Below are 13,073 nucleotides of genomic sequence, written 5' to 3'. Positions count from 1 at the left end.
GTAGAATGTTTGCTATTCTCGACATACCTTTGCAGTATGGGTCACTCCTGGCCTCAATCACAGACATTATGCTTTCTCTGGATGTTTAGCAACATATTGGACTCATCCTGGGTAGTCTGTCCTCCAGGAGGATAGACATTAGCAGACCCTCCCCTCCTCCTGCATAAAGTGCAGACTTCAGGTGAGGTCCCCTTACCCCTGGGAGACTGGCTGTCAGACATTTACCATCCTTGGGCACACATCAGTTCAAGTACTCTGAGAAGCACGCCCTTCCTTACTCCACTATGAATTTGAAGAAAGCAGGGCGGTTTGGGTCCCACTTTTATATACGTTTTCTTTACTGGGGATGTGGATTGACTCAAACTTCGGAACAGGTTTGGAGTAGTTCTGTTTCAGTTATCATCTGGCTGCTCTCCCATCATTTCCTTTTGTGTAAAGTCATGCTTCTCACAGCAGATAGCACTGGGACGGTCTCCAGACCTGGAGCACCCACAGCATGGGCATGATGAAGTATGAGTTTTCTGCACCTTTTTACAAGCAGTAGTCTAGGATAGACAAAAGTTCTGGCCTGATCCAGAAACGTTCTCTTTGACTACAGGAACTGCAGTCCCACCATTCACCACTAGCATTCACCAAATGACAGTGCTCAGCAAGAACTAATCTGAAGGCCCCTTATTAAGAAGTCTTTCATGGAATTTGTAGAGGTAGCCTTATTTTCATCCTCCTCACTTCAGTTTCTGGGTTTACCTTTTTCAGCCACAGGAATGTAGGCAAAACACTTCCACGGTCTAAGAAAGCGGTCATTCTCAACTTGTGGCATGCTAAAATAGGGCCATTCAAAATGGATCCCACTGGCTTCAGTACTCTGACTTGTGCAGACACAGAGTCCAACTATTGCACATGAACATAGGGCGTGTGTGTAGTGTTCTGGGTATTCTTATAACACTGGATCTTTACACAAGAGGTCACGTAGGCCACTCTTTCATCGGCTCAGATAAAAAGGTCAGATCACATTATCAATCTCAAAAGACGCCATGATGCCTCCACTGCATTATGTGCTTTACCCATGACAGCAACAATAATCCTCTGTCCAATAAACGGGCCTGCTTAGTGTGCTGTTACAGGTGACAGAACAGGTTCTGTACCTTGATTAGTTGGAGACAAACAGGCCTCTGTAAACAGGCCTCTGTAGATTAATGTGGTACCAGACCCAGATACACATGCAGTTGAGCACTCAGGACTTGGGAACACGCCCTTATACCATGCAGGAGCCATGCCTGGCTCAGGTGTCTTTCCATTTGGAGCTCCAGGAACAACTCACTGGCTTACCCTTTGATGGTAAGCAGCTCTTTGGCTTTCAAGTAGATGAAATGCTTGAAAAAATTTAAATAGTCACGGACACCGCAACAGCCATGGGTGTACTTCTGCATCACAAGGCCATGATTGTAGATCAGCACCAGCATCACAAGACTGGTTTCACCACCTTAAACATTTGTAGGCCTAATAGCATTTTCTCCTGCTCACTGGAACTAGTGCCAGGAGCCACCTTTTCAGGACAACCAGCAACATGTGGAACAGGGCTCTTACTCCAGGGGAGGCTTTTCTGACACTGGGTGTGGTAAGGGTAGGAATGCATAAGTTAGAGGCACCTCTTGCTCAAAGCATTTACCATTCATCACCTGTTGGGGGGCAACTGAGATTCAAACTGCCACATTGGCAGGGTATAACTTCAGATCAGTAGGTGCTTTCCTTCACCTATTGATATTGTCTCCAATTCCCTGCCACCCAGCATACCACCACACCCCAACAATGAGTATAATGCAGCACAGGCTTTTCTTAGAGTACATTCAGGCACTCCTTCTCAACAGTACCATCAAGATTGTCCTACCACGTCACAGTATATTGTAGGTATTGACCAGTCCCCAGTGCCAAGGACATGATGTTATCCTCTCTTGTGATAAACTTGTTCTCAGGGTGTAGGTCACCCCATGTATCGCACACACCATCCTTCCATTTTTGTACCAACATAGCCCCAGCTGTGGTAACAAATGGGTGCCGATACCACAGCGACATATCCAGTGCATATGCCGTATCACTCTCGTACCTGCCATTTCCCAGATCCTACACACCTGATTCACAATATTTGGTGTGCCCAGCGCTCCCCCTCCCAATCAGAAGGACGGGCAGCAATGTTGCACCATAGGAGACTCTAGCCCCTTTTCCCAATTATCGTCTCGGTCCAGCCAGTTGACTGCATGCTGTAAGGGCGCTGCCGTGTAGTACAACGCCATATTTGTGACTTGTAGGCCCACTTTTCCCCATGTCCTCTTGAGTGTGGCCAGACCAACATGCCTTTGCTTATTCGTCCATAGCAAGCCTATGATGAGACTGTTAATTTTAGTGAAGTAACTGCGGGGAATCTTGTAAAACATGCCTTGCAAGGTGTACAGGCAACGAGGCAGCACTACTATTTTAGCTAGCGCAATACCCATCAATGACAGGGGTAGGTCCCTCCAGAACCACACCGAGCCCCATAGCCCCTCCACCACCCTGCTGTTGTTAAGGTCTAAAAATACCTGTTCCATGTGAGCAATCTTCACCTCCACGTACCTCATTTTGTCGGACTCCCAGGAGAGCAGCTCGCCCGTTAGCCCTTCGGGCGGAGTCCCGACTAGTGCCCTCAGTGGTAAAAGGTTAGACTTTCTCCAATTGACATAGTCCCAAATTCTCGCATTACTTTCAATAATATAGTTACCGAATACCCTGGTTCTCTCAGGTAAACCAGAGCATCGTTAGTTTATAGGGAAACCCCGTGTGTGGTCTCCCCCACTTTGATTCCCTTATTTCCCAGGGGCTGAGCGCCCGGTGTAACACGTCTCTCATTTGCTCCATTGCCAGAGCAAACATCAGTTGCAACAGTGGGTACCCCTGCCGAGTGACTATGTGCAGTTGGAAACCGTCTGAGACCATCCTGCCCATCCGCTCTCTAGCACTCCGTTCTGTATACAGTAGTTTAACCCACTGTATATATTTGGGACCAAGCCCCACTTTCTCGAGCGCCAGCCAGCCAGAGATAGCCCCAGTCCACTGAGTCAAATGCTTGTTTGATATTTAGGAACGTAAGGACATAGTTGTCGCCCAGTAGTTGCGAAGCATGATAAATAAGCAAAAGACACTGGATACTATATATGGTATTCCGTTTTGGGATAAACCCGTACTGATCCGTATGTATTAATGTTGGGCGGTGGCCCAACAGCTGAGCCGCCAATGTACCACTAAGGATTTTTACCTCTACGTTTAACATAAAAAGGGGCCACATAGTATTCAGAAGTCTCCTTTTCTGTAGTGCCTCACGATACCCCTCTTGCAGTGTATCCACAACGGTGTCTGCATAACAATGGTAAAATTTTGCTGGGAGGCCATCACTGCTGAGGGTTTTCACCGTCTTCAGCCCCCTTATTGCCACAAGCATCTCCTCGCCGTAGATGAGAAATTCCAGTGACTTGCGATCACCCTACGCAAGTCGCAGAAGTGTGACCCCGGCCTTGTTCTTCTTTTCCCTCGCCACCAATCTGTCCGGCTGTGTCGCATGCGTCCTACCCAGGTGGGACTTGAGCACGCCATTTATGGCTAACTGCATACCAACTATTACCAACCTCTGATTGCCAGGACTGGGGCCCATCGACTGTCCTGTTTCACAAAGTTGGTGAGAACCACCCCTGCTTTGTCACCCTCCACATGTAATCGCTGGTGGTGTGGGTGAATTCTCCAGTCTGTGCCAATCGTCCAGTATTTCCTTATGACACTGATGCGAGTCTGGGAGCCTTTCCCTAACCTTGGTTATCATGAAAAGGAAAGCTTTGTGTTGCAGTAGACCCTCATTGGAGCTTTGGATTTTTGGATTGGTGCTTAAATTGCTACATGGAATCTCACAGATGACAGGAGCAGGCTACATTTAGAGGGTTACTTGTGCACCCATGTGCGAGGCCTAAACCTTCCGTTTTTATACCTGTAAGGCACCCCTAAGGTAGGCCCTAGGTAGCCTCATGGGCAGGGTGCTGTGTATGTTAAAGGTAGGACATGTACTGGTGTGTTTTTAAATGTCCCAACAGTGAAATACTCCTAAATTCAGTTTTCACTGTTGCAATGCCTGCCTCTCATAGGTTAACATGGGGGCTGCTTTTAAATATTATTAAAGTGCAGATTCCCATTGAGAGCAGATGGAAATTTGGAGTTTGGTGTCTCTGAACATACAATTTAAAAATATACCTTTTAGTGAAGTTGGTTTTTAGATTGTTAGTTTGAAAATGCCACTTTTAGAAAGTGGGCATTTTTTTTGCTTAAACGATTCTGTGACTGCCTGTTTGTGGATTCCCTGTCTGGGTCAGACTGACAGTTGGGCTGATTGTGAATCCCCTCTAGACAGTGACACAAAGGGAGCTGGTGAGTAGCCTATATATCCTTATGGGACATCTGAGCTAGAGTGCAGGGAGGAGTGGTCACTTACACCTGAATGGGCTGTGCCTGCCCTCTCCAAGTGCAGTCTCCAACCCCCTGGTGTGAGTCTTGAGCCTGACCTGGGCAAGGCAGGACCGTGTGAACAATAGAGACTTTCCTTTGAAGTTTGCCATCTTCAAAGGCAGAAAGGGGTATTGGACCCAAAACCCCAAATTTTTAGATTAATTCAAGGATTCAAGAGGAACCTCTGTCTGGAGAAGAGCTGAGGGGAAGTGCTGCCCTGACCTGTGACTGTGCTGTGTTGGGCTATCCTGCAGTTGCTGCTTCTACCTGTGCAAGGGGACAGAGACTGGACTTTGTTTTTGCATTCCTGCTTGAGAAGTAACTCCAAGGGCTTCGTGTAGAGCTTGCCTCCTATTTTGAAGCCTCAGGGACAGCAAAGGCTTCGCCACCCAGTTCTGAGTCTACCTGCCGTGGACTCTAGCTTGCCAAAGGATGGCATTCCAGTTCCCAGACCCCTGAAAGTGAATTTCTGGGGGAAAACCAGTCTAATGACGCTTGACGACGCTGTACGACTTCGCAAAGGACGCCTCTGCCTGGAACCGCGATGCCGCCTGCCCCAAGGCCATGGACCTCGCAGAAGTGCGATGACCCTGTAGGCTTCGCGTCACTGATCACGACTGGCTTCGCTGACTTCGGAGTATCATAAATCCGACATCTGCCATTGCAGCGCCTGCAGCCCTGTGACGTCATTGCAACCCTGTGAGGTTCCCCTTCAGCATTGTGACTTCGCCGGACTTCGTGGCTCCTGGAACCAAGGGATTGACTTCGCAAAGACACAGCTTCGCCTCCACCGCTGTGCAGTAAGGACCCGACGCCGCTGCGAGACACCTATGCCCTGCTGCCCCATAGCACCGGAACAGATGATGCATCAGATCCAGTGACGCCTCGCTCCCAGTCTCCATGCGCCGGCCTGTTTTCTACTTGTTTGCTAAGGTACTGTACCTGGGGGTCGAACGACTCAGTGAACGGCACCAATCAGTGGCGTTGCATTGTAAGAAACACCTCCGTCACAACGCCTCTTAATACCAACTTGCAGCATTTGTGCCTCTAGGCACTATTTGTGTGCTTTAGGTGCTAAATTCATATTTTTAACTGTGTATTGTGGATTTTTATCATATTTGGTCTTGTTTTTTTAGATAAAATAATACATATTTTTTTAAACTGGTGTAGTGTCCATTTTGTGGTGTTTTCACTGTATTACTGTGTGTTTTGGTATAAGTACTTTACACATTGCTCCTGGGGTTAAGCCTTTCTTCTCATGCCAAGCTACCAACGGGGTGAGCGGGGGTTAATCAGTTGTTTCTCCTTTACCCTGACTAGAGTGAGGGTCCCTGCTCGGACAGAGTGCAAACTGACTGCCAACCAGAGACTGCATTTCTAACATATAGCGTTTAGTTGTTTGTGGATTAAAATACTTTTTAAACAAAAGGCATTATTTGGACACTGATTTATTGTGTATTATTTTTGTATGTTGCTCAGTTGAGTTTCTAGCCCACTTCACCTCTGGGAGTCAACCTTCGACTGCTCTGACTCAATACCCTGAGAGTCATATTTTACATTCTGAACCCTGTCAAATGCACAGAAAAAGATGCATACATTGTGAACTCTATCAAATTCAAGGGGATTTGCATTGAGAACTCTGCAACAACTACAACAGGAAGATCTTATCGTTGTGAACTCCTTTACGACTAACATAGGGATGGCTATGCATATTTTAAGACACCTTCTTAAACCGATCTCTAGTTCAGGTGCTGCTAGGGAGGTTCCAATGTCATTGTGTACATTTGTCACTATTTTTAGCATTTTGCTGTTCTGAATTAAACATCTTTTTATTTTTAAAGCTAGAACACTAGACATTGATCACGAATTATTATGCACTTAATGCAGTTCTTCAGTGTTTCTTTAACCCCTTTTGCTTCTTTTGTCTTTACTTTTTTAATTACTCTGTAAATATTGAATTTCTTATGCAAGTGATAGTAAGACTGATGTTCTGCATAAGGTTGTGGAATGTCTTGTGTTAGCCAGACAGATTTTTGCTGATGAATAACTGTTGAATGCTGATAAAACTGAGATCTTGGTTCTAGCGAACCGTCCTTATACCTGGACCTGTGTTTGGGAGTCGCTGGCTGTTAACCCTCACAAAGCCTGTTAATACTATGACTAAAAGTGTTGGTATGACAATCAGTGCTGATCGTACCTCTGCCCACGTCAGCAAAATCTTTTGCATATATTACTACTTTTGAAGAGGTTGCAGAAAAGTCCTCCTTGCCTCTTGGTTATAAGGGGGAGGCTGCTATCCAGTCTTGTTTGGCTTATTGGAATGTAGTCATGTCTGTTACTTAATTTACCTCAGCCAGCTTCTGTTAAATGCCAGTAGGACTTTGCAGGTTATGAGTGCTTAAACTGATCATTTTAAGACACTTTGAATGGTGCACAAGGCACTTGCTGGCGATTGTCGTAAGTGGCTTGAGCCTTAGATGCCCTTTCATATGTTTCATTTCTCTTCTTGTGCACTTTTTAAACCCATGTTCCATCACTCCAGAGCAAGTAGATGTTCTTTCTTGTTTCTCGCTCCTTTTCTCAGTACACTAGAGTTAAGTCCCTTCTCATGTGACTGCAAGGTGAGGGGTGTGCTGCTGAGTGTGTAGATGCAGCACATTAAAATCAGTTCCATGGGCATGGCCACCGCTTGTTCCCTTTTAATAGAATATTTCCAAGAGCCGGAGCTTTCATGATATTTGTTGCTCTCCACATTTATTTCGAAGTGTGTCATGGACAGAGCTTAAGTTGGAGTGGCTGTTCAGTAAACCTAAATAAAAATAACGTTTGCCCTCTCAGTTCTATGGTCTCCTTTCTTTACAACCCACCGCATTTATCGTTTGCCATAAAATGTTTTGCTGTGAAGAGATAGTTAAACTACGATACGAAACCCTTGGGTGTCTTGAGACGGACCTTTGGTATTTTCATACATATCTGTGCATGGACGTCCAGTTCGTTAATTTTCATGTCATGTCTTAAAAGAAAGGGCCTGGTCTTCTCCCCTGACGTATGCCCCATGAATCTGAAAGTCAGTGGGTTTTAGAACAAAGATTAGTGTCTTGTGCTATTTACAAATTAGAAAAATATAGCTTGCATCATGACTAACACATTTTAATCCTTCATTTAGGGAAACATTCAGTAGAGTGTTCTGGATTGCCAAAGGGATGTATCCTGCACAAAACCCTTCAGGTTCAGATGCTTGACTTGCTGGACATCGAAGGACTACTCCCTTTATATAACCGAGTTGAGCAGTATTTGGAGGAATTTCCAGAAGAGAGGTACGTTCGTTCTTACACTAAACAGTGTTCAACTTGACATTTGGACCACAACTAAATGAAAAAAGATGACTCCATCTAATGGATCATACTGGGATCGGGGAGAGGTGGTTGAACTGCACATCTTTCTTCCTGGCGCATTGTTGGACATTTGTATTAGTTATTAGTTCTTGAACAAGAAATTTGGTATCAGAGTATCTGTGATTTAATTTTGTTTGTGCATACTATTAGCGAGCATCACAATGAGGTCCCCACATGAACAGGACAGAAACTAAGTCGAGACAAACGTGTAGTTGTCAGCTACACCGTGCTATTTACCTAGAGGCACGAACGTTATTAACTGTTGTTCTCTGTTGCTTATTAAGCCGTCTGCATCAGTGCTTAATTTGTGCCAGTATTTGCCGATGCTTGACAGCGGTACTTATTTATGATAGTCCACCATATGGTAACACAGTCAATCTATGTTTAAAAGTGCACATGAGCAAAGTGTGCAACAATATACAATAAAAAATATCAGCATGCCCAGACCATTCTCATAGTTTTGCGTTACCTGGTATGGTCCAATTTGTCTAAATTGTAGGAGTTGAATTGTTCGTAGATTACGTTGGCACTGGTATTAGGCAATGCTGGCATTTTTTTTTCCTTTTCCACCAATTAAGCACTGGTCTGCATGCACTTTGCGACTTCATTAGCATAAATAGTGCATTACTTATATAATTGAAATAGACGCAGAGTTAGTGGCATAAGGTGACAACGTCTAATGGGTGGTGCATGTACGTTCCTTGAAGCAAGATGTGAAGGCTTCCCAGAACGTTTGTTAGCAGCAAAGTGGAGGTAACCTGGTCAACTACTGCTCCAAGTGATTTTTATGGTGTTGCACGCAAGCCGAATGATGCTAAAAGATGAAAAGAAGAAAGATAGCGAAGTCACCATCTGTGAGTCATGTTCAGTCCTTTCAGCAGGTTAGTAATGCTGATTTCGAGATGTCTATTTGAAAACCCAATTGCAAGTGGTCCAATACGTTCCCCATCATGGTCTCTTTGATATTCTTAAACATGAGAATATCTCTAGCTACGTGAAGGAGGCCAAAACATATTTTAATGTATATAACATTTTTCAGTTTTGTAAAATGATTCCACAAGGAAAATATATTCAACGGAGGCGCTCTTTTCTTTCATGAAGATAATTAGAGTTACATTTCAGGCTTTATTTATTTGTCAGTGTGGATAAAACATCCATCAACAATTGCATAAAATCACAAATTTACAAAACATCTTTAGAAAATATATGAAAACATAAAGTGAATCATAAAATTCATTAAAAGGAATTAGCCAAGTAAAATAAGTTATGTTTCCGGACCGAATGCTCATTCTGGACCTGACGGAGTAACATTGCTGATCCTGTATAATATAATTAATTAAAAAGTACCACATCCTCCGAGTCAGTGGAATAAAGTCTCACATAAAATGTTCTTTATACACCTAATGTAAAAGTAGATTCCTCGGAGCTTTGCTTTGTGTTCTTAGTAGAGTATACACATTTAGCAACCGCAGAAACAACAGTGGGATTCATTTCTGTTTTACTTATTCTTTGTGCAATATGATTATGTCTTATACCATATAATTTGCACACCTGCTTTACCCATTTGGATCGTGGACTGTTACACTCTTTGCAACAACAACAAAATAAAAAATAGTGTGTGGCCCTCTATTTCTTCCTGAGACTTGCGGAATGGATAATTGTTAATAGTTTGTCCCACTAATTGCCATTTGCTACAGAAAGATGCTATCTGTAGGATTTCCAGTCTGAATTTGATGTAGAGACTTTTAGCACAACAAAGTTGTGTGGGCAGTATTTTGTGCTGTAATTTAATCTAGTTTTCTGTTTCCACGGTTTGGTAATGCTACTTTATTACTAAGGTAGTCATTCTGACTTTGGTGGTCTTTTCCTCATACCGCCAAAGCTGCGGGCACCAGAAGACTTCCATATTACGAGTACTGAGAATTTCTGCCAAAATTTCTGTGGAAATCCTCCAGTAGTCATGCTGGCGGTTGGAGGCGCAGAGGCGGTTCCACCGCCGGCCCCACCCCACCCCTGCCCCCGCCAAAAGAACTCTGACAGCTGTATTATGATCTGTAATACGGCCTGGCGGTGTCCTGATGGGGGGTGGGGCTTCCAGCGGTGGGAGTGCCGGGTCCCATCCCTTCAGGGAGGAGTACCTCGTCGGACGAGGTAAGTGTCATCCACAAGGGGAGGGGATTGGGGTGTGTGAATGTGTGTGTATGCATGTCATGAGGGGGGGAGTGTTTGTGCGTGCGTGTGTGTCTGTTTGTGTTTCTGTGTAAATGTGGTGATGGCGATGCAGGTGTGGGTAAATGTGAATGCTAGGTCGGGGTGCGTGTGTGCATGTATGTAGACAGGGGTGGGGCTTGGGTGTGTATGTATGTTGAGGAAAGGAGGGGGTGGGGGATGGAGTGTGTATGTGTGTCAATGGGGGTGAATGTAGTGAGTGCGTGTGTGAATGGGGGTGTTGTGCATGTATCTGTGTATGGATTTGGGGGTGTTGTGTGTGTGCATGTGAGGGTATTGAGTGAGGGTCAGGGTGTGCGTGCCTGTGGGTGTATGCGGGGGATGGGGAGCAAATACGTGTATGTGGGGGGTCACTACTGGGAGCATGGGGTGGGAGGGTGGGAATGTTGTAAGGGAAGGGAGGTGGGGGCTCTTGGGTAGATGCGGGGGTGGGGGGAGTCGTCTACCGTCACCAGGAATGCAAATTCCTGTCGCCGGTAGCCTTTCCACCAGGGATTTAGTAGCGGTGCTACCGCTATGAAATCCCTGGCGGAAAGGCGACTCTTGATACCGGCTGAGGTATTGGGTGGACTGCCGGGTCAGAGATGCTTATCTCCGGCCCGCCGGTCCAACCACCTTCGCAGTATGCACGGGAAGCTGGCGGTTTGACACGGGCCAAACCGCCACACTCGTAATGGGGCAGCCTTTACTGCCAGCCTGTCGGCGGTGAGACCGCTGCGCAGCTCCTGGCACTCTTCGGATCGCCAGGGTCAGAATGACCACCTAAATGTTTTCGTTTTAACCAGAAGTTTTGATTCTGTCTTACATTCCCAGCCACTGTCTAAATGGATGGAACATATTATTGGAATTTTTGTTGGGCGTGGTGCAACCGATTGGGTTTCATATTTTATTAATTAAATTGCCAGAATGTCAAGTTTTTGGGGTAATTACAAATACATTCTTTTTTTCATTTCAATCATTGCCAATCAATCTGGGGCCTTTCGCTCACACAATATATGCTCCATTGTGATCGATTTGTATCCATAAATCTTCTTCAGCCAATATGTATTTTTATTCATTTCTTTCTTGAGTCCCTCCTTCACGGTGTATCTATCGGATAAACCACATTGGCTACACTAGAGGCACCAATCACGACTCCATATCCACCAAAGCTAAATTGAGGACTGCCCCACCCTGCTTCAGTATAATTATATTCTAGGTCTAGTGCATCCTGTTAGTCTAATAGGAGCTGATCTATATTCAAAATAGTTTATGGAATTTAAAATTCTCGATTTCGAAGACTATGCCAAATTGTGCTGCTGTAAGTAGGTTTTCGTAGCTGCTGGCAGAGTTGGAGTTATATCATCCATTGATTTACTAGGGCAAACCACCAAGCACAATGGTGCAGATTTAACCTTCTTTATTTTTACAGTCCTGTGGATAGAGTAGCTACTTAATCATTAATGAAAACACACTTGGCAGTGCTTGCTTCTACATCATCTCTAGAGTTGTTGTGTGTGCAATCATGTAAATGAAGGTTTACCACTTCATCTAGAGAAAAAGATCACCAAATGCTCCCTAAAAACATTGTCATCTGCCGATTGATTGTTATTAGCAGCTGGGATGCTTCAGCTAGGAAACTTGTCCTTCACATGTATCCATAAGCCTTCTCCAGTTGTAGTACCCCATTACCCATCTCAAATATGGATGCTTCAACTCTTTTCCTGTGGCTAACTCCTGAAAATAGAATTCTTATTTGCATTTGGCCAATAGGGTGAAGCTATTGCTACAGTTTACGTTGTACACCAAATGGGCTGAAAGTGCTTGCTGTAACAACAATAAATCATTAAGCGAGAGCCCCTTTTCTTCCTGCAATGGGTTAAGCCTTTTACTACGATTAGAAATTAATGAGTCTTCGCAGTTATCAGACCTCCCTTCTTTCTTGATGTAAGAAGTTAAAGTTTCTGGTTTGTCAACATCCACATTGTTTGTAACTATACATTTTAACTACTATGGCATTCACACTAGTGGCTTAGTCAAAGTTGTTTTTTTTCATTGTAGACGCAGCGTTTTCCATGGCTTTCTTTGCTTCCTCTTGTTGCCTCGAGTAGTTAAAGTGTTCAGGTTTCAACTCTTTTTTTGGTGGGCAGTGTAGCCAGGTCGGGCGGTTAGCTTTTCTTTTTTTTCTTTTCTTTTTTCTCATTGTCACATCGGAGTTTGATCTTGACAACTTGAAGTGACATAAAAATGTGTTAGAGATGAAAGATTCAGGAAGTAGAATAATTAGTCACATAGAAAAGGTTCAGATCTTCTAAATGCCTCTTGTATGTGCAAAATATATGTATTTGTTAGAAACAAACTCAGTAGGTATGGTTAAAATCAAGAGGTGGGGCCCAGTGTCCTCAGGCCACTCTTTAGGAATTTGATCTAGCTGAGGTTGCAGCATTCTGTGTGTAGCCCACGATATATAAAAGTCGAGCCCTGCGCTGACGTGGAATTGGTGGTGGGAGCAGCAATGCTGGCTCAGCACCACGTATCCTGAACCTGAGAGTCCAAGATATAGTAGCCCAGTGAATGAGCCTCAAAACCAACACATGCATTGAAAGTGGGAGGTCACAAGTGTAAGGGAGAAACTTTGGGCTTTTAGAGGGCACAGAACAGCTGAAGAACTCTCCTTGAAGAACCTCAGTGATCTTGGGCGAAAAGGTGGTAAACCTATAGTTTGATTCAACGTTACTAATTTGCTGAGCAAGGGGACATGCAGAATTACAGTAAGCAGAGTGGACTCAGTAACCACCTTTTAGATAGGCTCCTGTTCACCACTACTTCTACAAGCCCAGGTCTTCACTACCAGTCTATAGAGTGGAGGCTTTCTCAAGGGCAGTGCAAATTCACCAGCAGTTTTAATCCTACCTTCTTGTTCTGCAGCTGTCGGATATCCTCAAGACA

The 13,073-nt window shown here is 44.6% G+C and overlaps 1 protein-coding gene across 1 annotated transcript in view; it reads left to right on the top strand.

Annotated features, from left to right (window-relative positions):
* The window catches only part of IPPK (inositol-pentakisphosphate 2-kinase), a 247,777-nt gene that overhangs the window by 197,542 nt on the left and 37,162 nt on the right, over positions 1–13,073 (top strand). Inside the window, exon 10 of the mRNA XM_069206685.1 lies at positions 7,688–7,838. Within this exon, the coding sequence (XP_069062786.1) occupies positions 7,688–7,838 (151 nt within the window). The remainder of the gene's footprint in view (positions 1–7,687; positions 7,839–13,073) is intronic.

The sequence above is a fragment of the Pleurodeles waltl genome, chromosome 9 (assembly GCF_031143425.1).
Source record: "Pleurodeles waltl isolate 20211129_DDA chromosome 9, aPleWal1.hap1.20221129, whole genome shotgun sequence".
NCBI lineage: Eukaryota > Metazoa > Chordata > Amphibia > Caudata > Salamandridae > Pleurodeles > Pleurodeles waltl.
This window is presented reverse-complemented; position numbering and strand designations above follow the sequence as displayed.